The sequence below is a fragment of the Halichoeres trimaculatus genome, unplaced genomic scaffold (genome assembly GCF_033239565.1).
Source record: "Halichoeres trimaculatus isolate MK-OKI-2021-1 unplaced genomic scaffold, fHalTri1.1 fHalTri1_scaffold_6, whole genome shotgun sequence".
NCBI classification, from domain to species: Eukaryota; Metazoa; Chordata; class Actinopteri; order Labriformes; family Labridae; genus Halichoeres; species Halichoeres trimaculatus.
The window spans coordinates 21,362,274-21,387,882 of NW_027437184.1; the positions used below are offsets into that span (position 1 = coordinate 21,362,274).

The 25,609-nt window shown below is 41.6% G+C and overlaps 1 protein-coding gene and 1 long non-coding RNA gene across 2 annotated transcripts in view; one reads left to right on the forward strand and one right to left on the reverse strand.

Annotated features, from left to right (window-relative positions):
- The window catches only part of caln2 (calneuron 2), a 35,730-nt gene extending 12,966 nt beyond the window's left edge, over nt 1-22,764 (reverse strand). Inside the window, exons 1-4 of the mRNA XM_074671985.1 lie at nt 21,895-22,764; nt 14,944-15,068; nt 5,830-5,973; nt 2,277-2,389 (exon numbers count right to left, since the gene is read on the reverse strand). Of these exons, the coding sequence (XP_074528086.1) occupies nt 2,277-2,389; nt 5,830-5,973; nt 14,944-15,061 (375 nt within the window). The 5' untranslated portion in view covers nt 15,062-15,068; nt 21,895-22,764. The remainder of the gene's footprint in view (nt 1-2,276; nt 2,390-5,829; nt 5,974-14,943; nt 15,069-21,894) is intronic.
- The window catches only part of LOC141791477 (uncharacterized), a 42,779-nt gene continuing 39,630 nt past the window's right edge, over nt 22,461-25,609 (forward strand). Inside the window, exon 1 of the long non-coding RNA XR_012598324.1 lies at nt 22,461-22,628. This is a non-coding gene — a long non-coding RNA (uncharacterized LOC141791477). The remainder of the gene's footprint in view (nt 22,629-25,609) is intronic.

Here is a 25,609-nt window from a genome sequence, read left to right on the forward strand (position 1 = left end):
CGAGTCCAAACCCAGACACCTAAACTTCTACCCTGGTTTTAGAGAAAGGTCAGTACCTTTAAAAAAAAAAAATGATTGTGGTGAATGTGTTTTAACCTGTTCTAGTAGCTCAGACTGTGCAGGTTTAGCTTAAGTGTCTATAAAGAGATGTCTCTAAAACTGCTCCTGATGTGTGCAGCCCCTTGAGACAAAGAAACATCTGCAAAAGCATCTGTCTAATGAAGACAGATGACACTGAAAAATGTTTTGGTGCTTTCGTTCAAGGCTAGAAGATTCTGCAGATGTCTCGGCTGCACTTGCTCGGTGCAAACACATTTTTATAGACTGTAAACATTGTTATAATATTGGCTAAAAGACTGTGTTGTTTTATATCTTCGGGCCAAGGAGCTTAATTTGCAATGGAAGACTGGGTGCTTCCTTTTTTCAGAACTAATTTACCAACTGTCAGCAGAAAAGTGGTAACTGGAGTCAGGAGTTTTAAATCTCCCAGAGGTTTTGCTCAGACCTTGCTAGGATGTAAAATAAACAGAAAAACAGAGAGTATTTTTCAGATATTTCAATGGTGCACTGAATCAAACAAGTAGGGTGTAAACACGAGGACGAGCCAAAATTATTCAACACAAACACACACAGAGGAGAATCTAATTACACACACAAGTTGCCAACTGGAGCTTCCCCGGTGAAGTAAATCATTCTACATCTCTCTATGCAAAGATATTATCTGAACATACTGAACTGAGTCATTATGGCCCGGCATGATGTGCCTGCCTCTCCTCCATCTTCCACTTCTCAATACAATGACTCTCCTCTCTGCCCGTCTCCGTCTGAGGTCTGTGAAATATAAACACATACACACACAAATACACACACAAAATGCTGCTCTCAAAGTCCTCAGAGACACACTTCCTCCTATCATTTCACACACACACACCCACCCTTCCCATATTCTCTGCTCTCATTGCTCCTCTCCTGATTTTTCCTTTCTCGCCTCCCATTTTTCCATCCCATCTTCCCATTTTCTGTTTATTTCTTTGTGGGAGGCGAACATTTAAAATCCCCCCTGAGACGCACACTGTCTGCGACCTTCATGAATCACAGTCTTCCGTATACCTCTTCTTTCATTTTCTCCCCCTCTCTTCCTTTGTGATTTTCTTTTATATTCCTGTATCTCTATGTGGGGCAACCCCCTCCCCAGCCCCTGCACCCTCTCCATCCTCTCTTATTGTCCAGCCCCCTTTGTATTCTCTCATCTCCTTAGCCTTCCTGCTGGAAAGCTGTAGTCTGTCTTGCTCCATCCTTACTTCACAGATGCAACACATCTCATTTTAAAAAAGACGCTTAGTGTCTCAGAAAAAACTGACCTTGATATAAAAATCAGTGACTTCTGCATCAACTCTACCGGGTTTCTCATGTCTTGCCGCATAGATTGCTGTTTTCAAGACTTTTTCTGAAGTGCTTGCACAATGTAATCTAGGATAAAAAAGGTCTATGCAAATGTGTGTAACCTGGAACACACACACACCTCCTCATTTCAGTGAGTCACCCTCTAAATGATTCTCCTCTCGTTTGAGTCAAAGAAAGCAGAGAATGGTTTCCTCTGAGCTGGGGCCCTGCTCAACCAGCTGTCCTCAAACCAACCAACTCCCTGAACATACACACACGTACTTAAAAACCCTGCACTTTCCATTATTGTCGCATGTCTTAGCTAAGTGGCAGAAAGAAGCAAACACCCTGAGAGCAGTACATTTTTAGTCCACCACAATCTTCAAAACTGAAAGGAAACAAGTTCAAAGCATGTAGATGAGCTTCAGCCTTAATTACCTGTTGGCCAAGTTTGGATGCTCAAAAGCACATAAGCTCGGACTTTCTAAAAACAGGGGAGAAACCGTCTAATCTCCATTATGGAAATACCTCCTGCAACAATAAGAAAGATAAAACATACCAGCACCCGACCTAAAAACACATACTGGCATAAAGTAAGACTTAAGTCTCTGCAGGACTAAATTCCTCCAAGGCCTCGAGCCAGCAGAAAAAATAACTGTTATTGTCTGAGAACAGAAGAGGCAGGTGGGGGGGCCTGAGAGTGTGTTTTTGCTCTTAAGTAGGTGTGTGCTTGTGCGGAGTCCCTGCAGAAACTAGGGCTGTGCTTAAGGATGTAAGACTGACTCCGGCTGCTGAAGCACACAGCCAGAAATGAGAGAGAGTGAATTAGAGGAAACATGGAGGATGCAACTGATAAATGAAGAGGAAAAACACACTGCGACTTTGACTCTTACCTGCCAGAAGATGTTGTCGATGGTGTTGCCAAGGAATCCTTCCCTGTTGTCGGACGACAGCAGCTTGGGCCCCAGTATCGTCATGAACTCCTCAAAGTCCACCTGGCCGTCCCCTGAAGGCACACACGCACACACACACACACACACACACACACACACACACACACACACACACACACACACACACACACACACACACACACACACACACACACACACACACACACACACACACACGCAGAGGAGAAAAATCAGGCACACAGACAGGAAGAGTGGCAGACCGGAGCTGAATAATGCATTTTCTTCTGAAGTTTATTTGCTTACAGAAATAAAAAGAAGAGCCCTGAGACAGATCAACAGATGGATGTGCCTTCATCTGAGACAAACTCCTGCGCATTTCCAGCACTAATTCACCTTCACAAACAAAGTGTATGCACCTGTGTAGTGCATGCCTGTGAGTGTCTGTGCGGCTGAATGTGAAGGGTTGCTTGCGCTGAATTCAGAAATCGTTTTGCAAATCTAAATTCAAAGGACATAACCTGTAAGTGTTTGCATTATTTATCATTCAGCTGCAGGTTGTTACAGATAGAAATCAACAGGCAGTATGTCCGGGAATCATTTTGCAGTGCATATGTATTCAATAGGGTGTCTGAGGTAATCAACTGGATTATTGGATTGACTTATTAAAGGAGCACGTTTTAACAGGGTTATCTAATGTTGTTTGATTGTTTGTCCTAATGAGCAGCATTAGGAAGCATTAGCAGTCATCTGCACCTGTCTCACTGCAACTGCTTTGAAACTAGAGGAAGAATAAAGCTTAATTTATGGGTCTGTAATTTCTGAGAATTTTCAAGATGTTCCCTTAAAAGAAGGATATAATTGGGCACTAATTAAAAGAGAGAGAACGATAGTATTAAATTATTATTATTCTTGTGCTATGAATGCCAATTGCTGTGTACTGAAGGGCGTCTTTTAGTCAGTGCACAGCATGCCAGCTGAATATGCAAAAGTGTTACCCTTGTCAACATGTGGGGATGAGTTCACACATTTAGGAGCAGCTTTCAAGTAGGGATGTGTGTGTTTACTGAGATCAACAATTAAACAATTAAAAACCATTATCATCACTAGTTTGTGGCTAATATTAACATGTGAATATTTCAAAAATGGTAGGACTGAAGGGAAGTCTGTCTGTTGTGTTTCAGCTGTAGCGCAACCACCTGCCACTAGCTGGGGCTAAACTGACACCATGATGCTAAATAAGCTCTAAATAAGCTCAGATAGTTGATGGCATGTTGTAGCGTGATGAACTTCTAGGGGAACAGAGATGAAGTTGTAGTAAAACTGCATCTGATTTGATATCTGCGTGTGTAAGTCAACCTTTCAGGAGGACTGATGGCTGGTGGTGCTAGCTCTGAATCTTCACCACACTTGGTAAAGTAAGTTGACTGTGTAATCCCATGTTTAGCTGTGATATGTAATAACATTCATAAATTTTACATTTTGGGCATTTTTCTCAAACAAGGCATTTGTTTGGTTTTCCATCTGAATGACAAAGAAACTTGTCCCATCATCATTTGAATTCTTACTTTAGAAAATGATTTTGATCTAAACTGTGTTATTCTTTCAATAAAATTCCTTACCACGTTCAATTAGTGCACAGTTTTATTGTTTGTTTAACCCACATCTAGGAACCATATAAGGAAGCACTAGAACCTACAGCCTTCACCTGTGATTATGTAAATAACCAGTTGTAGAAAATATTAGTTTGATTCTAAAAACCTGACTGCATTTTCTTAAAGTTATAATGAGGAGAATCTGTTGTAATTGCCCTCCCTCGCCACCTTGTGGCCCGGAGTCTCAGTACACTGTCGTTAATTACTTTTAGCGAGTCGTGTGTTTGTTTTGTAATTAAACGGCAATCGGATCGAAATAAATTTTCTTTTTTCAAGACAACTGTTTACTGTTTACTGGATACAACGCGCTGGGGTAAGGTCTTTATCTGTACAGTTACGTTTCAAACGTGACGTCAAGTAAACGTTGTAGCAGCCAGCTATATGTAGCGCTGTCAGCAGTCTGGTGCTCTGAGGTATCTGTAGGCTAATGTGACAACAAGTCAACACTGTCAGTTTGTAGTTTAGCAGCTGTAATGTGTAACGTTAGTGAATCTTGGTTTGCTATGTCCTGGCAGTCATCTACCAAGCAGAGCTAACGTAACCTGACTGTTTATTTTATTGATAGACTCTCAAGTTTGAACAGACCACTGCAGAGTAACTGCTGACTGTGGGTTGGAATGAACACAATTACAGAAAGCTTAGCCCGTGTGTCATAGAGTGACACAGCCCGAGCTAAAAGCCAATTAGCCTTTAGCTCGGGCTCCTGTGTCCACCAACACTACAAAATTAATGACAGAAATTGTTTTCAGCCGATACAGATCTCTCTTCTCTCTACTAAACTTCATCAGCTGGTGTGGTGTTGTCATGGAGACCTAGACGTGCCGCAACTCAATCTGGTCTTGGTCGACTTGAACTGGAAGCTAAGAAGTAGCAGTTTAAAATAACATGTAACCAGCAATATTGGCGCTGAGAAAGTGTGGATTACGATTGGGCATTTATCTAGAAAAGAGACTTTTTCAAGATCACTTTCAAACTCCTCACAGCCCCTTTGAAAATGCTGATTTCAATTTGTAAGATGCAATCTTAGAGATTTAAGACTTCTCTTCCCGTACCATGGGGGAAGATAATGCCAGTTATTAGCAAATTAAAATCTCTGGAGGAGGGATTAGATATGAGAGAATTTATTAAATAAGATACCTTGTGGACTGCTTCACCCCTTAAAATGATGAACATCCTTATTTCAGTGCTTTATCAGTGACAACTCAGGTACCATAGAAGTCACAGGTAAAGGATTTTCGGAGAAATGCTGTCTCTCCTCAGAACAAATGGCTGCTCTGCACTCGGATGGCCACACTACTCATGGAGGCAGAAGCAAAAAGCTTTTAGCTCTGACCTTTGATATTTGTTGTGATGTGGAGTCAAGAGCATGCAGGTGAGAAGCAGCAGAAACATTGACGAGTTTGTTTGTGATGCAGGAGATACTCGGGACTAATTGTCATCGTTTGTGAATTTCCAAGCAGAGCTGATTTTTTAGAAGCTTTTTTTCTTTTTATTGTCTCGGGGGAATTTGTTTTTGACAATTGGCCACCTGCTGCTGATCTCAAGGCAGTTTAAAAACAGTTTTCCAGGGACATTTTGTGGGAAGCCATAACTCAAAATGCCAATCTGCATAAAGCATTTGAAAGAGGCTTTAAACTGTGTGTTTTTGGCATCAGAAAAGAGTGGTTTTCATTATCATAACATTATAATTCACCACCAAAAATATCCCCACTTGCTTCGGAAGAAAAATAACTTGTCAGGCACAACAAACATAAACAAACATTACACTGATGCTGATTATGATAAACAGCCGTACACTTATCGCTCTGTGTGTGTTTGCATCTGTGTGTGGGCTTGTACTGTGCATGCACCCAAGTGTGTGACCTTATGTAGCGGCTCACCATCCATGTCCAGTCTCTGCATGATGATGGCCAGCTCCACTTCACTGGGCATGTAACCCAGGGAGCGCATGGCCATGCCCAGCTCCTGTTTGGAGATGAAACCATTCCCATCCCGATCCAAAACACGAAACGCCTCACGAATCTCTGCAGGATCACACAAAACACATCACTGTACATTACTGTCTGCCTGTCTGCTCACTCACCGTCTCTGTCTGTTCTTAGAGATCAACTTGTATGATGTAAGATTTTCCCTGTATTGCAGTGGACTCATTTATTTTCACTGAAAAATGACACATAAGTGCATCTTGTTGCTGCCTGTGTGTCAGATTCTGGTAATTTGAAACAATGCTGGCGTGCATGATGTAAGACATGGATTTGTGTTTCACCACCTCTACACTTCTCTTGTTTATTTCCCCCACCTTGTTGGAAAGGTCGAGGTCTCATTGCTGCAGGTGAAAAAATATGTCCATAACATTTTTTATGGTTTTTATAAAAATCCAAGGCTGGTGATGAAATGATTTTTGCTGTCTTTTTGGGTGTGTGCCAAAAAAAAGAGTATTTTCCGAATTAATATCATTTTTTCCTGTGAAGCTATGAGGGAATATCTGCTTCATTCATGTTATGTAAACAATTGCTTTTTGATTTCCATGTACATGTGCAAAAACATTTTGCTTTTTTGCCGTTTTCTTTGCGAGTAGTTTCCCTGAGTTTCTCATTCTGTGTTTGGCTTTTCTTTCCTCCATGATGTCTGTTATCATATCTGTGTCTTTGCAGCTTGTAACAACGCTACAGATCTTGTGGTCGTGTGAATAATGACTGTTGTCTCTCAGGAGGAAAGCCTGAAATAGCGTTATGTTGTCATAGCACCACGAAACCTCTTAGCGAAACAGTCTGTGAGGACGGTTGGGGCATCAAACTGTGTGTCTCACTGTTTGCATCACATTTTACACTGGTGTGCTGTAACTCATCACCACAATCATTCTCTTTTCCTACAGCAACACATTTGTGCTATGTAATGACTACAATTACTTCATGTTTGTTAAAGCAGGCAACAAGAAGTTACAAACACAGAGAGATTTATCCTCTGATTCTGCAGATCCCTTTAGTTGTGCAGAGTTTTAGCTCTTTGATTTCATTTCCCAGCTCACAACTTTGCTTTACTCTCACAGCTCTTAAAGAAATGTTTTAAGACGCAGCAGGATCCTGTTTTCAGTGATAAAGCTCTAAAACTCTGCCAAAAGCAACAAGACAGACAGACAGCTTCCAACTAGCTGGTTCACAAAGACAAGATTTGCAGCTATAAAAAAAAGCAAATTCATCTTGGGGGTAGAGACCCAAAGCAGAGATTAAAGAGAAAACTGACTTTACAAAGCTCCACAAGACTGATAATAGCAACAACATGCTCACCAAATCCATGCCATATTAAAAGGTGTTCATAGTTCAAAATTGTTGTTTTTTTCTTGTTTCAAGCTTTTTATGTTTTGGTTTAGAGAGCACATAACAGTGGTTAGAGAAGGGGAACAGTGAGAATGATGAGGGGCGTGCAACACATTGGATTCAAACCCAGACCAATCGCTAAAGGGCTATCCTGATAGGATGTGCAACCTAACCCAAACAAGACATTTAAAGGTCCCATATTGTGCAAAAATCCCTTTATTTAGTCTTTTAGTGAATTTTGTGGGTCTTTGGCTTTCCTCCCAGCCCACAAAATGTGATATTTAATGACAAAAGCTTTACTTTGTAGTGCTTGTGAATGTAAAATCCTGACCTAAAACGAGCTGTTTGGATTTTAGGGATTTGCCATCATCAGGGATTCCCTTTTTTGACCAATCAGGAGCAAGTCTGACCTGATTGGTCTACCGGAGCAGATACACCTGAACCCCCGAACCCCCTCCCTGCCCACTCCCCTCAAGAATGCCAAACTTGAAGAGCCATCACTGCTCTGTTTTTGGCTGTAAACAGCCACATGGTTCCATGCACAAGCTTCCCATCTCAGAAGAAGACAAGACTAAGTGGCTAGGGTTCATTTATGAAGGAAATGTGCCAGCTGCACTCAGTAAAACTGTGCATGTGTGTGCTAGTCACTTCACGGCTGACTGCTTTTCCAACTTTGGACAGTACAACAGACAGCTAGCAAACATACTGGTCCTGAATCCAGGCACATTACCAACCATCCACCAACAAATCTGGGACCCTGGAAATGTGAGTATTTTAAATGCTGTGTGCTGTGGAGCAGATGTAAGAGCTTTTCCTCAGTGTTCTCCCTGTCTCTGTGTTAGCTACAGGATGCTTACTTTAGCTGCGGTTAGCCTGTTGTTTTAGCCTGCAATGTTACAGTAAATGAGCTTCGCTGTTTTCAAAACATTGTGCACTTGGAGCTTGTGGCGCACTCTCAGCGGTGGCTTATTTACATATGAAGGTCACGCCCACTAAATCAGAGCGTTCTGAACAGAGGGGCTATGAGAGCCTGGAAACAATGCTGCTATGCTTGATTTTTGGCTTTTGGACCAAAACATGTTAGTACCATTTCATGAAGACATCAATGATCCATGTTTAACTGCAGAAAAGGAGCATAATATGGGACCTTTAATGGTTTGGGTGTATCCAGACCAAGCGGCAACCTCCAGTCTAAAACTGTGAGACAATAAGGAAATGCTTAAATCTGCTGTTACTTGAGTGTCCACTTGAGGCTGGCTCCTGAAGTACCAGAAGCCACATACACACCAAGCCAACAGATTACAGAAGTTTTCACAGCAGAAATAAACACATTTGCAGCCTGGTACAAAAAACGTCTCCGGTCTGAATCACTGATTTCACTATCAATACGCAGCGTATTGTACCAAGCTGTAATTTTTCTATTTTTGCATTAAAAATCAGCTTTCTTGAATCAGCTTATATGTGATATGATTAACCGGAGCCAAACGGACACCAAAGAAACTGCAGTCTTTAACATTTCTGCATCGGCTTCATTCCTCACAGCAGGTGGTTGCTGCTCAGTCTCCACTTATCACACAGTATGTGCTTTAATGTCATTGTCACTATCATAAGCTTTTGTTTATAATTGTCAATTTTCAAAGGACACAACAACTGGAAACAACATTTTAATCTTAACCAGAAAATTTCTTAAGTCACAATCGAAAGTAGCAATAAAGGCTTCAGTGACGTGCACAGAAAGTTTGTGCAGTGTGTTCTAGCTGAAACACAACCAGAGAGGATGTTGATACAAGTCCAGCCCCCAATAGGCCGAAAAGCCAATCATAGTTCAGATTTTTGAGGAGGCACCCACAGAGGATTATCAAGGTGGATAATTGAGGAGGGTCCAGGCCACCCCTGGCCACCCTCTGAATACACTGATGCTCAATAGCATTAGGCTCCTGTGACTTATCACACTGAACTTTACAATAATGTTGCAAAAAAGCTTTTTGCATCATAACCATTATGAGTCTGACTTCGTTCACACTGTTGTACTGTAGTGTAAGAAAAGTTTCAATATAAATGGAGGAGTGCGGGTGCAGATAACACATTTCTCAGCAGGTATGCAGTGGAATATTTCTGTACTGAATTTTGTCTGTTTGATGTAGATAACAATGATGCACATATCCCTCAGTGCATTGAATCAGAAAATACTCAAGTTTTGATTTGTGGGTCTACAAAAGCCCTTAGCAGTCAAGACGGGCTTATTGATATCAACAGACTCAAAGAATTCATTTGATATTGATTACGTTAAAAGGATCTGGCTCCCAAATGAGTGATTTTACAAAACCTTTCTCACTGCTTCTCTACCGTCTGTTTTCAGTCATTTTCTGACACTACTGTGTATCTCACAACACATCCTCAACAAACTTTAAGATTACAGCAGAGTTAAAGCACAATGCAGGTTGGTGCTGTTCTTGATAAACAGACAAAAACACTACTTAATGCACAAGTTGTGCAAAGGCAGTTGCTTATAGCTCACACACTAGTTGTTTCAGACTTTAACACCTCTAACGACTCACCCTGAGAGCCACAGTGAGGCTGTAGACAGACTGAAAGAAGTGGCTTTAACCGCCTGCTGCACCACCCGCTGTACACCAGAAAACACTGCAGGAGGGTTTTCAGGGAGGCAGAGGAGTACTGTTATCACCAGTGGTGGGATAAGGACTGTGTGTCCTGCCAAGTGCAAATATAGGATACTGATAATGAACTCAAGTCTTTTAATTTCATACCACTCTCCACACCTGAGCCTATTATATCTCATGGGGAACATTTTGGGCCACACTGAACTCCACCACATTTATTTAAACTTTGTTAAATGGTTTCCTTACAAAGGGGAATGGGATTTTATCAGCCATTAAAACATGATAAAATTCTGCTTCTCAACAATTTTCACTACTGAAAACAAGTGTTATTATCTCGAGATAATGAGATAAACGATTTTATATCTTTAGAAAACAACTAGGAATCACTAATTTTCTTGTTAAAAGGAAAGAAATTGAATTCATTTATGTGTGTCCACTACTTTTTCCAGTAGAGTCAAACGACAAACAGCCCGTCTCCTTTTTATTCCTGAGGACTTCTTACAAAGCCGTTACTGAAATATTGCTTTCAACATTTCAGTTTGAATTGAATGATCTTTGTCTCCATAAAACCTAATCTCCTACTGTAACGGCGAACCATCAGATGGTGTCAGTGAGATGTAGTAATGCCTGAGATGAAATTAATGATTAACAGCTTAAGCAGGTCTGTAGATGGTGCTGAAAGGTGCTTCCCTGGTGCTGATAACAGGATTTGACATTAACTGGAAGCGCCGCAGCCTTTCTCTCCGGAAAATTGAGGTGAGGGTGATCTCCCCCACTCCTCCTGCTCCCTTCCTCCTCCTTCCCTCTCCTCCTCCTCTATTTCCTTGTCTCTCTCACATCTTTATACTTATTGTATTTTCAAAACCCCAGCGGGCCTGCACCAATCCCTCCACGCAGCACAATCACCAGCAGCATTGCCAACAGCATTTCCGACTCTCCCCTCCCACATGAAAAGCTTCCTTCTAACTTGATATTGTAAGTAAACGCACACAGCTCCTGAGGTATCTGTTCATGCAGTACAATTACTCAAACCTCCATGGACTCTTGTAGAAAATACTCTGGTCAATCTGCGGTTAATTGCTTGTCAATCACTTGGCATGAGGTAGCAGGAGGAGGCGGAGCTTCGGGTTCAGGCTGGTTATCGACTTGATAAAGACCGCAGAGACAGAAAGACTTTATTCAACATTTTTTTCACAGATGAGTGCTCCATTTTTCTGTGGATATTAACACTTCAGGGGTGGGTGAGGGTGTCATTTCAGTTAGCGTTTGTGCTTATCTTCATAGCAGCAACACAATCGGTGGAAAAGTAATAGTCTGCTGCACGATGGAATTTAAATCACAACTTCCCCAAGACTAATCCCTTCTCCAACTTAAACAATGAATTTTACATGAAGTTCATCTCTCTCTGTGTCTCTTAGGCTGTGTGTCATTAATATTCTTGTCCTGACATGCCGCTCCTTCCTTCCTCGGCGTAATGAGTCCGTCTCTGATCTGCCTCTGTTGCCCGTCTTTGCTCTGTCAGTTGCGTGAGACCCAAAGTTCAGTCGCGGCACCCCATATAAGCCTGTGAATACCCCCTACAGCTGATGACTAAACCCAAGCACCAAGCCACTGCCTCATTTTTCTCTTTCTCACTGAATAAAGTCAGAATCAGAAGCAGGGGGGGATTGGGAATGCGGGTGATAATGTGTGTGTGCGACCCCCCAAAACAAAGTGAGATGTATTTGTATGCAGCTCAACAGTGAAAAGTACATTTTCAATAGAGCAGCTCCGTGATGTATTACTGTGCAATGCCTCTGTGTGTTGTGTGTGTGTGTGTGTGTGTGAGCATGCAGCCCCTGCCTGCCTGTCTGCGCCTGTGTATTACCAAGTCGACCCCCTCCAGGACAGTACATGTGCTCAGTGTGATTGATGAAATGCCTCAAAACCAGAGAAAAGGATACAGAGCCCAACACAGGGGTGATTAACTAGCCTTCTATCTGCACTAACAGATGATCCAAGAAGAACCTTCAGCATCTCTCTGAAGTGGGATTAGGAGTCCTCAGATGCTGGCAGCAAACACCATGGATATTTTGTCCACATCAAACAATCCCATTGGCTGTGTTGGATCTGAGTCTGACGGGGAATAGATAATGCTTTATCACAATGTCTGGAGTCTAAGAGTCTGAATTTAATTCATATAATAGCTCTATATAGGTTTAAACTGCTTTGCCCTTCCTGTTGCCCTTCACAAACAGAACGCAGACAGAGGCCGGCACGGCTAAAGATGACAAGATGTTTCAGCCTCCACACTGAGCTCTGCCTTCACGACACCAAAGCAACTGCTCCAGCGAACTGGGTTGAGTCGAGTTGTGCACAGGAGACATTGGATTAAAAGATTTATGCGACAAAGTAGTTCATACCAAAGCTCATTCGAGCAAACTACAATAGGCCACATGTATAAACACTAACAAACCGATTCAGCAAGAAAACACACTTGATTCTCACTTCAGGAAAAGATTAGCTGCATGTTTCCCACCCAAAACATACATGTCACAAAAATATATGCACTTACTGTGTTGACAATGTGCTTTCTGTGCAGCTGGTAAACTAGCACACACCAGGTTATGTCATGAAAGGGCTTCAAATCAGAATAACCCAAATATAATGACAGCTTTAGGATCCCTGAGCCTGCAGTCACACTGGCATTCACTGAACACACACTAGAAAGACAGCATGAAAGTAAACTTATCTGTGTCACTTTAAGCCAATTTAAAGGAAAAGTGCAGTTCGTAACTTCTTGGGTCTTCTTTTCTCAGCTCTGGCCAGAGTTTATGACAGATTTGTGACGTCTAACAAAACTCTTCAGTGTGTCTGGTGAGTCAGAGAGCAGGAGCAGACAGATGATCATACAAATGGAAAAGAAGCAGCTGATTTTGGTGCACTCATAATTACTTGACGTAAGGCTGATGCTTGAATCCTAATGAAGAAGAAAAACTGTGAGCACACACAGTTATGGCTGAGGTCAGAGCTGACTCAGGAAGTCTGACGGAAAAACTTACCATGCTGCCTGTGTGAGCTCACCATTATGATACAACCACTAACCTGAAAGGGATGCTGTGTTTAGGGATGGGTATCTTTCACATTTGAAACAATGTGGTACCGATTTCCGGTACCTGGCAATTGGTATCGGTTCTCAATGGTACCAATTTTTAGTACTTTTGTTGGTTTATGAGATTAAAAAAATATCAATTGGTTAATAATAAAATGTAAACTCTTTCCAATTTCACATGTTTATTCTTCATTATATAACCTTGCAATGCTGTGTTCATGTCCAGCATGGACAATCACCTTCTCTTCCACTCCCTCACAGTCATAAGGATGCATTCAGGTACCTAAAGATGGTACCTTTTCATTTTACGCAAATAGGTACCCCGTACTTTTGACGGAATTCCGTCAGTACATATAAAAGTACCTAATTCGGTACCCATCCCTAGCTGTGTAATCAGACCAATTTCTTATTAACCACCCAGCTGAGTTAAAATTATGCTTCTGATTGGTCAAAACCCCAAAACAACATTGAATCCCTCTTAACAGCAATCTTTGCAGTTTAATATCACAAAACCACCTGCTCACTATACATTATCCTCCATAAGACCTTCTGGTTCTTTTATTATAGGGCTAACGCCAAAAAATACTCCTGTTTAAGTGGTTTGATCACAACTTTTGGTAAAGACAGTTTTGAGTCTAAAATTGAAAATCCAAAATAAAAAAAAAACTTCACCTTGCATTTAAAACTTCAAGTTGATGTATGTTAAATGTTTCTGAGGTAAGGAAGCACTAAGTTGACACCTATGCACACATTTCATTCAGTAATATCCCTCTAAATTGCTTGTTTGTTTGCTCTCATTTTTTAAAAGGTGAATCAAAATGAAAAAAGAAAATAAGCAAACAAACCTAAAAATCTGTTGACATGTTTTCTGAACTTGTTTTCTCCAACCCCTCCTTTTCTCCAGTTGTTTTCTCACAATCTTAAATAATTTATCTCCCTTTCTTCAGATAACAACACAGGCTTTCCTGTGATAATGAGTTAATTTCAGTTGTTGCACAGCACTTAGACTTATTTTCTCATTATCTCAGGATAACGCAGCTGAGTTTCTCATTATAACACATTCATTTATCTCGTAATCTTCAGATAACTAAGCTTGTTTCTCGGGATAATTTTCAGGCAATCTAGATGACAAAAACAGACTGTGATAGGCAAGAGCATGTCCATGCTAATGAGGTAAGTTCTCTCAATTTCTGCTTCTGTTTTGCCCATCAGGCTTATTTGTGGAGCTTAGTCCTTTCTCTGACAGGACAACAGCGAATGTTGAACCGTATCATGAGGGATGTGGGATCATAGGACCAGTACACGAGGCATCCACTCCATCAAGTGAGCAAAACTGACACCCCAAGCTAAGCCCATTTCTATGTTTGTTATGTGCTTTTACAACTCTGGGGATGCAAGTTATGATTATCTGAGGTTCAGGCAAGATAATGAGAAAACAGCTTAAATTATCTGGGGGAGACTGAGTCAACAAAATATAAGGATGCTTTTCTGCTCAGGGCTACCACAACAAGACTACGCTGAGAACTGTGTTTTAGGTTATTGACACACAAAACATATGGGATTGCCAAAAGCTAAAATGTTTTAAGTGCAGGCTTAAAGAGTGTTTTTTAATTTATTTACGCGTATGTTAAATCTGTGAAGTTTCTTTTCCAACAAGATTGATTATTTGGTTCAAGATGCCAAATCAACACACGTGTGGCCTGTTTCAGACCTGATCGTACATCTTTCTGTCAGGGCCCGCTACGTACTGATCCTAGTTACTGAATTTGTTTCTCAAGCAGCATAATTGGAAACCAAAGCATCCAGTCAGGCTCCAACAAAATGGCTAAATGGAAAAACTTTCCCCCGGGAGAATCGAAGCGTTTTAATTGCATTGTTCCACTGCTGAAACATTAGTTGTGAATACCCCACACTTTACTTTGCTCCCCCACTTTTCCCCCCTTTTCTCTCTGTGTGCACACTCACCTCCCAACTCCTCGGTGGAGATGCTGGTGAGCTGGAAGGCTTCGCTGCCCTCCGTCAGGGAGCTGCTCAGGTAGTTGTCTGGATAGAGCAGGCCCGCCCGCACATGGTGGAATGGCATCTTCTCCCTGCAGAGCACACACATGCACAGAGTCTAAATAAACCTTCTGTGTGTGTGTGTGTGTGTGTGTGTGTGTGTGTGTGTGTGTGTGTATATGGAGGAAAAGAAAACACACCAGTAAGAAACATTTGTGTGCATATGTGTTGAAACCCTTACTCCCTGTCCAGGCGGGAGTCCTTTTTAGAAACAGAGTCTCCTTGTGGAGGGCACATTGTTCCTTCCACTCCTCTAATGCTCATTTCCAGGGAGAAACCGCTGTCTCCTCGATGCACAATCACAGTGACAAATTATGTAATCTCATTATAATTCAATGGAGTCACAAGAAAAGTATTCCACTGTTATTGTTCTGATAAATACCATCAGAGGACAATCAGGAACTCGGTATTATCTTGCAATAATTCTCTGGCTGTCTTCCTCCTGCTTGCTCTTTGTGTCGCCTCGTCTGTCCGCAGAGGAAAAGTAAAGTCCTGTCATTCTGCGTTGTTTCTTCTAACCCCGCCACGTCAGATCTTGTGACTTCTTCCTCCTCCAAATAATCCCCACTGTCACCTAACACCTCACCGAGGGACTTCAGGGCTTGACAGGGCATCAATCAGCCACAGCCCCTGCTGTCGTATGATCATAGTGACTTCGCTTTGATTCATGAGAGCTACCCCCCTGAGGGTTTTCCCAGTGTAATGTTTTGACACTTTTGGCAATATGCTTCATGTAATATTCCTGCCAAAAGTACAGGGTGAAGTGAAGCTAGTCGAGGTGAAGAAGGGGAGATGGAGGGGGGAAGAGATGGAGGAGGAAGAGATGGAGGAGGAAGAGATATCCCAGGAGTATTTCATGAGCGTGCTGCTGCCAGACAGGAGAGATAGAGACAGAAGTGGAGATGTCTTTGTCACAGGAGACACTGTCAAAGTATAAACATCCTCTCTGCTCTCCCCTCCTCTCCTTTCCTCTCGTCTCTCCTCTTCTCCTCTCCTCTCCTCTCCACTGATATTTGAAACTCTAATCCTTTGTGGATCCTGGAATCAGTGCCAAGGGAGGGGAAAAGGACACTCGCTGTGCATTAAAACAAAGATGGTGTAAAAGGTTAAGAGCCATGGGAGTCTGCTCTGGTGATCTGTAGAGGACAGCAGGAGTGAAAATAGCTGTGTGTATCAGTGCATGAGACAGAGAAAGACAGCAAACAGAGAGTGCAGAAAGGTTTGGGTGAGTGTGTGCGTGTGTCAGTGAGCATAGTTCGTGAGCTGGGAGGAAATTTAGTCTTCAGTCCATCTGCTCTTGGTTCTTCTTTGGTCCCAACCGCACATTAAGGTTACTTAACGAGTATTTTTCTACTGAAGCAAGTTTCAGCCAACAAGCTGCAAACACTCAACCACATGCAAACACGCTTCTACATCCTCAGAGGGAACTCAATAAACTCTTCAGAATGTAACATTTGTATAATATCTGATCTGATGAAATATTGTTGACCCCTTCAAACAGTTTTTTTTCGGAGAATAAATCCATCATGTCACTCATGGCATGCAATTTGGTGGGCTTCACTGCCCAACTTTCACTAAGTCTCATTAATGGAGATTTTATTAAGTGAATTTATTTTTTGTGACGCAGCTCTGTCTCCTGGGAGAGGACGTGTCAGATTCAGAGGTTGGAGTGTACAAGCTTACAAATTGGCTTGTTTGCCCTTGAGCCATTTTTTTTGCTGTTTGACAAATTAGTAAATTTAAAGTCCATATACAGGGTCATCAGGACAAGGCCTGCCAACCTGTCACAGGTATTCAAAAAATATACTACAATTTACGTACCATGGCTATATCTGAGTTCCTGGTTATAAATTCCCAGTTAACTCCCACAGTCCCTGTTAAAAATTAATGACTTGAAAGTTCCCAAAATTTTGCAAGCACTTCCCAAGAGACATATATGTGCTCACAATGTTTTTTCCATCATGAAGAGGTGCAAAGCTGCCGAAAAAAAAAAAAATCAACCCATGAAGTTACGAATGTAGTGGTCAAATGAAGGGAATATTTGGTTGTTAGATATCAACCAAAGTGGACAATTTTATCCAACAAACAAATAGAGAAAAAAACAAAATGTTGAAATCAGTAATCAATATTTTAATACAGTAGGTGGTGGTATGTGATTCTACACACAAGCGGGGGGTCAAAATTGATCTATCGGGATGTTTTTTCTGACAACACCAAAATCAGGATTCTTTGTCAAAAAAAATGTTGTTTTTTTTCCAAATTCAAATTCTTCATTTGAGTCTATGTTTATAATCTGGATTGAAATAAAAAGTTACCACTTTTCTCCAGCAAAGGGTGAATTTTATGGGGAAAATATGGCTCCTGATATAGTATGTAGACATCATTATCACTGTTTAACTTTTTCTCATGGTCTGTTTTTTTAAAGCAAACAAAAAAATCACAAAAATCGTAAATAGCGTATCACAATTCACAAAACAGAATCCAATCGCGAGAATAGGTATGGGAATCGAGAATCAATTCCTGTTGAGAATGGATAAGAAATGGTTCAATTCATCGATATCATTAGCCCTTGTGCTTAACGATTCCTTTATCAATTCTTTACACTATGCAGAGCTGCAGGACCTTACGTCCTCTAGTCTGCTGCGGCTATCTTAGCTTAGCAGATGATAATACTTTACCAGTAAAACTCTGATACAGGATTTTTATTTTGAATTTTACTGAAGAACTGGACTCACAAAGAAATGTACATTACTCTCTCACAAGAGATTCCTATTCACTACAGTCAACATGTTACAAATCTCCCATAAACAAATTGGCGCTAGCTTGATGCTAGCATATATGGAAAACTGCACTGATATGCTAGCAGTTAGCATACATCGGTATAACTTTGGCTTCAGAATAGAATCTCAACTTTCAACACAGACATATCACAGTTACTCTTTGTAAGAAATACTGAAAATCCCAAAAGGCAAAATACCCACAAAAAGTAAAAAAAGAAAAGTTTGGTGCAGGCTCATGGCTGGCTTCATAACTATGGCAAGGTTCCAAACAACTTAAAATAATGTTTTAACCACTTTGAGATATTAAATGGTCTACTTCAGTCAATAATGTATTATAAAACACTACATTGACATCACATGAAAAACTATTTTAACTTATTTCTGTATATTTACGTCCAGAGATATCCGGATCCAGTGACCAATTACATAATTATTCGCTTATAAACTCAATTTACTGTTGTTGACCTAGAAAACCTGTGAAGCTCATTTTTCTACAGAGAAAATTCAAAAGAGAAATTTATAAGGGAATTGATAAAGAATTGGATCAATAAGCAGAATTGATAGGAGCATTGGTATTGATAAAATCTTATCAATATCCATCCCTACCCGAGAATAGCATATGGTCCCAGCCCTACTACACACAGAGAAGAGTAACATCAGAGAATAAGAATGGCTTCATTAGAGCGTAAATTTGGCAAAAGGTGTTAAACAAGTATTTAACGCAAAAAAAGAGTCTTTAAAGTCACCTGAGCAAAGATGCACCAAAGAAATATGATGCAGAAGCTATGCTTAGTTTGACCTCTGTGTAATGGCCTGATGATGACATAACAGCAAAATAAATTACAACTTAAAAGACAGAAGTGTTTTTATTTTTATTGTCTGTCAACGATAGTGTACAGGGGCCACAGTCCTCAGTGCAGCAGTTGCTAGCTCAACTCCCAGTCATGATGCTTTGCTGAGTCTTCTCTTTCTATATTCATATTCTCTTTTGCTGTCTTATAGATAAAGGCTAAATTTCCCCAAAATATAACTTTAAAGTGAAATTTAAAAGAAAATAATTATCGGGTACAGAAAGTAAACGTTTATGCACATTTGATTACTAAATCTTAGCCTTTCTTGAGCTCAGTGTGCATGAACTCCAAATTTATGATTTTGAAAATGTCAATGTTTAATGTATCTTTAATTTTATCAGAATTAGCTATCAGGAGCAGAATATTATCAGTCATCAGTGTCAGATTAAAAAAAATACTTTACATCAAGCTGATTAATTTAACAGGTTTCCTTGTGAGTGTGCAGCAACTTGTAATTGACAGATACAGAGTAACTCAGCCTCGGTTGCTTCCTCTAAGATAATTACACCTTTGCGTCACCTGACGGCAACATGTTGTTTTTGTCTGATTGCTGCTTATACTGTGTGTTTGTCTCTGCAGCACAATATAAAGCATCTTGTTTATTCATGTGCACACTCCAGAAGATAAAAGGTTTGTTTTTATTCAAGGATGTTTTTGCATGTTGAAATTCCCCTGACAGGTTAACGTGAGTACCTGTACATGTAATAAGTATGTAGATGCGTGTATATTAGATGTTCCATTAATATTGCATTTGCTTTTAGCTTTGCCGGATAAACATTTAATGGCTTGTCTTTAAACCCTGAAACCCCTCAATGAAACAGGATTGCAGCAATTATAAAATGTGGAAAAATTAATAAGACATATGATGTGAAATAAAATTGAGAGTATATTTTAACAATCCATCTGCTCACATGATTGTCCCCCTGACAGAAACACCCACTCACTCATGGCAGGAAAACCAGCAGACACGCAAACACATACATCAAACTCAGCCGCACACTCATTCTTTCCCTTTTTATCCCTCCCTCTCTCCTCTCTTTTTCCTCTCATATACTTTTGGGTTGTGGTTTTTCTACTCGTGAAAACACGGGCTGTTGTCACAGAGACAGACATGAGAGCTGACAAGGACAAGCTTTAGCAGGAACCTCCATCTGATAAGCCTCAATGCCTGGCTGAGAAAAGAAGAGTGGCAGACAGACAGATTGGCAGACAGACAGGTAGAAAGGAAGAGGAGGGGGATAAAAGGGACAAATGAAAAGGGGGCTGACTGATGGTGTTTGAACTGAGGGGTCACCTGCACCCCAGGGAGCCAAGTTTCAAGTCTGCGGCGTGGTGATCAGACCGAGTTTAAGCTCAGAGGGGAGGAAAGGTGCTGAGATCAAGGGAGAGGAGCTGCCGGGATTGAGAAAAACCCTGAAAATGTGGAGACAGGAGCAGCCTGTTTTTTTTCCCCCACCTCCCTCTGTCCCCAATGGAGAGGAGCATTAGCAGAGAGGTGGAAGAGAGCACATGTACAACACTGGCTTCACACACAGACAGCAGCAAAGAGACAACAAACCCAGGTTTAGTCTCCACATCAAGGAAAGCAGGATGTAACCGCAGCAGAGGACACCAATTAGACACCAGAACATTCAAAAAGGTGTGATTTCGCTTCATCTGTGGACCCCCCTGTGGCTGTGAGATCTGTACGCTAGCCAGACAGCCTTTTAAATAAATCAACATTTTATTCTCTTTTTACTTCAATCCAGTAAAACATCAACACTCAATGACTTCTGTAGTTTTGGAGATAAAGCGCCTGCCACCCGTCAAAAATAATGAGAGAACGCAGCTGATCAGTTGAAGCATCAGTGCAGGATAAAGGTAAAACCCAACCCCTGTGATTCATCAAACAAAAGGGTGACGAGCTGCTTCAACAGGCACCCAACAATAGTTTCTTATTAGATTTGCTGCTAAACCAATAACAAAATAATTAAATATAAGCACCTTGCCCTCTTTGCTTAATCAATGTCACATTTTCAGTGTCTTCTGAAGTCACCTTGAGCACAGATAGGAAGCTTTAACATGTCAGTGATCTCTGTTGTTTCCCCAAACCTTCAATTCTGCACTTAAAAACACAATACTGCTACCCGTGCCGGCCCACAGAGGCCTCCCCCATGGGCCGGACTGGGTCACCCAACATGCCCTATCTGAGCATCACCAACTATCACCTGCTGCGGCATCAGTTTCTGATGCTTCAACACCACCCAAAGAAAAGGAGATGCTCAGGTGTGTGTACTTAATTTTCTAACAGGTGGTCTGTGATGGCGCTGCTTGGATGTTTTAAGAGTTATACATAAGGGGGATAAGAGTTTCACACCCATTATGCTGAGCCACACGGCGCGCATCTGCAGGGGAGGACGCACAGCTGGACGCTCAAAAACGCAGCCACATTCACATTCGCTTCACAGTACCAAGAACTGTGTGTCTAGGAATAAAATAAACACAAAGAGAAAACACATCCATGAGCTCTATTCGCTGAAATGTTTGTCCAAATCCTCCTGATAGCAGGCACGTAACACCCTCCACCCACCTTCCACCGGCATGTCCTCTCTGGAGACTCAGATGATAAATGTGTGTGAGACAAGTGACAGATCTGGCCATCATTCTTTATGACTTTAGAGTTTCGCAGCATCACTCGATGATAGTGAAAACAAGTGGCTTCAGACAGCAGCCAATCTCATTTATCAGAAACCTGTGAGAGAACTGCTCAGCGGAGTGAGCACGAGGACAGCCGATACAAAGCCTCGTGTAGGCGACGAAGTGCTTTACATCCCGCAGCCTGTTGAAACTATTAAACTGTGATTGGACTTATAGAGCACGTGATGGACCTGTAATCACCCTCTAATCACACCGATCAAACCCACGCAGAGCGCAGAGACGCGCGCGGCGCGCACAAACAGCTGGAGAGAGGTTTACAGGATATGAAAGAGACTCAATGTAAACACACACACATCATTGTGTTGTCAGTCAGCAACACATAGAGATCATCTAGACTTCAGCACATACATGCAGGTCTGTTTACTCATGCGCCCGCGCACAAGCACGCGCCGCACATGTACACTGAATACAACAGGTGCAGTCGCCCGCGCAGCTCTGCGGCCATCTGAGGCACAGACGCATGGGCGGCAGATCAGGTATCAGTAACCACCTTTAACACACCCACCCAGAGGTGACAGTGACAGTCTTACCTGTCTGTGAAACGACAGGTCCTCCGGTGTCAGATTCACCCCGTTCGGTTACAAAACCGTCGCCGGAGACGCTGAGGGTGTTCCGATTTGCCAAGATGTGTTTAATCTGTTTGCATCCGTCCTGCGCTCTGGAGGAGTCCGTCCGACAGCCAGCAATGGACTCATTCAGTCTGAGTGTTGGAGCAGCCTCGGTAATTCACCGGGGTGTCATGAGCTGAACACTTTTAGGACAAATGAACAACTGGCTAGGTGAGGAGGAAGAAAATTTAGAAAATCTGTCCGTTTCAGCTGAAGCACAAACCCACATTTATGGCCTCCCATCCGATTTCTACATCTCACTTCTCATCGCCATATCTTGAAAATTTGGGATGAAGCAGTTGGTAGGTAGAGTGCCAAGTCTTCGTCCTATCAGCTCACCCAGACGGACGCCACCCAGCCGCCCACGGGTCTGGGTCTAGGAACCGCCGCTGCTGCTATTATTGCCGGTCCCCTCCTCCTCAAATCATAAATCACGATTTAAATTCAATCTGCTCTGTCGAATCAACACGTCGCAGTGGAGAGGACGGTGTCTTTGGGTGTAGATCGGTAGTAAAACAGCGGAGGGGGATCTCCCAAAGCTCCCTCTGCATTTATCTCGGTTTCTCCCGGTGACAGAGTTAACCCATTTATCGGTCCAGCCCGGCGAGGGAGGGGCCACATGGGGGCCACGGCGGCAGAGGTGCGAGTGAGTAAAGGTGAGCGGGAAATATGCGACGCTGTGGCTCTCTTCAGACGAGAGATGCCCACTTCAAAGGTGTGTGTGTGTGTGTGTGTGTGTGTGTGTGTGTGTGTGTGTGTGTGTGTGTGTGTGTGTGTGTGAGAGAGAGAGAGAGAGATAGATAGATAGATAGAGAGAGAGAGAGAGAGAGAGAGAGAGAGAGAGAGAGAGAGAGAGAGAGAGAGAGAGTATCAAGGAGTGTGGGTGTGAAGTCCGAGCAATTAAGGTTTCAGTGGATCAGTGAAGCTCTCCCCTGGGGAAGTGTGTATGCGTTTTGGGTGTGTTTTCATTTAAGCCATTCTTCACAGCGTCAAGTCTTTGATGACCAATTATGGTGCTTAGGAAGTGACATCAGCCGCAGTGCTTAAATGATGCAGTGTCTGACCCCCTCTTTTTTTTATCCCTTGCCACCATCACATCTTAACTATCTTTTTCTTCTTCACGGGTTAAAATTTGAGGGATTTATTCGCACCTAAATCTCTTTGAGCCTCCGTGATTAGACGTCCTCTCACATCCTATTTTGGGTGTTTTCACTCTCTGCCTCTGTAGACCCCCCCACCCACACTATCCTATTTACATCCCCCAATTATATAATAGCCTGAGTGAAGTTTCTGTTTCCCCCTCAGCAGCAGCCTCGAGGTGGAAAACTCTGTCTCCTGCACTGCTGCGCTCCTCAAATTAAATGTGGGTGCAGCAACTTATTTCACAGCCTGAATCTACCCCCTCCTGGAGATTGCAATGGGTTAATACATCATGTGTGCATCCCGAGGCTTCAACAGAGAGCCGAGGTTCTTTGAATGCTGCTTTTTTTTTTCTTACCTGAAAGGATCAGTGAAAAGTAAACACAGCACAACTGAGTCATGGATGTTATACCCTGGTGCTCTAGCAGCATGTTGGGCATATCTAATGAGCCTGACAAAGGGTTGGAACAGATTTGCTCTGGGAAAATGAGGCCAATCTGAGACAAAGTCAGTGAATTTCCCCATAATGCTGGTTGAAGAGGTGGAAGGCTGCTGTACTCATCTGTGGTGCAGATTTTTTTTTTTTGGCACTGTCCATGGTGCTGAAGGGCTTTCTCAAGCAGAGGCAGGACGAATGAAGGTGAAGTGATGAGCCTCATGTCAGCATTTACAAACAGCCTGACCTGCACTACTGCAATATCTGCAAGGTTCAAATTAGATTTAAGTTTGTTCAAAGGCACAAGGACTTTCCTCATAGATAGATAGAGGGTGTTTCCTTCAATAGCTCACCTCTTATTCTTTCATAAATCCATGGCTGCCATTCATTAAATACAGGACAATCAATCATGTGAAATACAACTCAGGGAGGATTGATAAGCCCTTATATCATCCAAACACGCACACACCCACACCCACACACACACACACACACACACACACACACACCCACACACACACCCTAATGACCACTTTCTGACTTTCTCCTCCTTTCTCTAAATCTTTGAGTTTGTGCAGTATTAAGATGGACCAATTAATTGGTCCCATTAACAGCAATTCTTCCTTATGTTCATTCAGCTTTCCATATTCTGCGCCGTTCTGCTATAAATTTCCACAGCCACATCATCTTTTCTAAAAGGCAGCATCTTTTTTCCTCATCCTTAATAACAGAATATAATATCTAAAACATTTATTATTTGTGTGCAGTATATATTCTGGTTTGACGTGTTGCATACTGCAGTTAAATATTGCTTTCTCACTAAGGTGGCCTTGCGGGCTGATAACAATCTACAAGATGACCAAATGAAACATTCAGAGTCACGTTCAACTCTCAATTCTGTGATTTGTAAAAACACAACAAATTAACAAATCAACCAAATATAAACCAAGACTAAATTAACTAAACACACCAGCAAGCACAAGAAACCCTGCATGAGCGACGGAAGTCCCAACTGCAAAAGCCTTTACTCAGCTGCAGGCAGCACTTAGGCATCCAAATAAATAAATAAATAACAATAGTAACCCAATATCTTTGTCTTTCAATTATTTAAAAATCCATCTAAAATTTGTTAATGAACATTTTATCCAGTGGGGTGCACAGACTTTTTGAAGGGAAGGTGCCAAAAGAAAAGAAAGGTGCAGTGCATTCTCACCACTGAGTGAGGCACTTAAGCACATGTTATGGCCACTAAGGGCACCATGGTGCACGTTTAAGCTCCAATAAGGGCACATTGGTATGAGTTTTGGCTCCCAAGAGGTAGGGCTGAACAATTAATCGAATTGAAACTGACATCCCAATATAATAGAAAGCAGTTTTCTAAATGCAAAGGCTGCAATTAAACAACAATAGATATAGTTTAATGTACACATATCTGAAAAGAATATAGAAACTTGTACTTTTTCTTTCTTCATCCTGTGAGCTACAGAGATCCATAGAATGATTGTGGCTGGCAGAGCCACACCTTGTTTACTCTAATCTGTATGGTTTGTTACTCTAACTGATGACTGAAGGTCTGTAAAACTTCACAATTTCCTTTTTTCTTTTCTTAATTAAAAATTTAAATCCACACGCATTGACATATTTCAGTGGCTGAGCCAAAACTTGGGTTTTATTTATATTTTCTCTTTATTTTGTGTTTTCTTACTGATGAGAGATCAGTAAAAAAAATCATACATTTCACACAGTGTTTCTTTTTCATTTTATAAAAAAGTGCATTCCACACATTGACATAATTTAGTGGCTGAGCCAGAGATTTTGTCTCATTCTCATTTCTGCATTTTATTTAGTGTTAGACTCATAGAAGATGGGATTCATCTTTATTTTTGATAATATTGTTCATACCCGTCCTGTTTCTCTGCAGTGCTTTGTTCCTTTCTCTGAATTTATTTAAGGTAATTAATGATTATTATATGAAACATCTACAAGGCTTTAAGTCTAATCAATTAGTCATTATTCTATTGTGATTGTAATAGTTAAATAAAGATATGTTATTTGTATCAA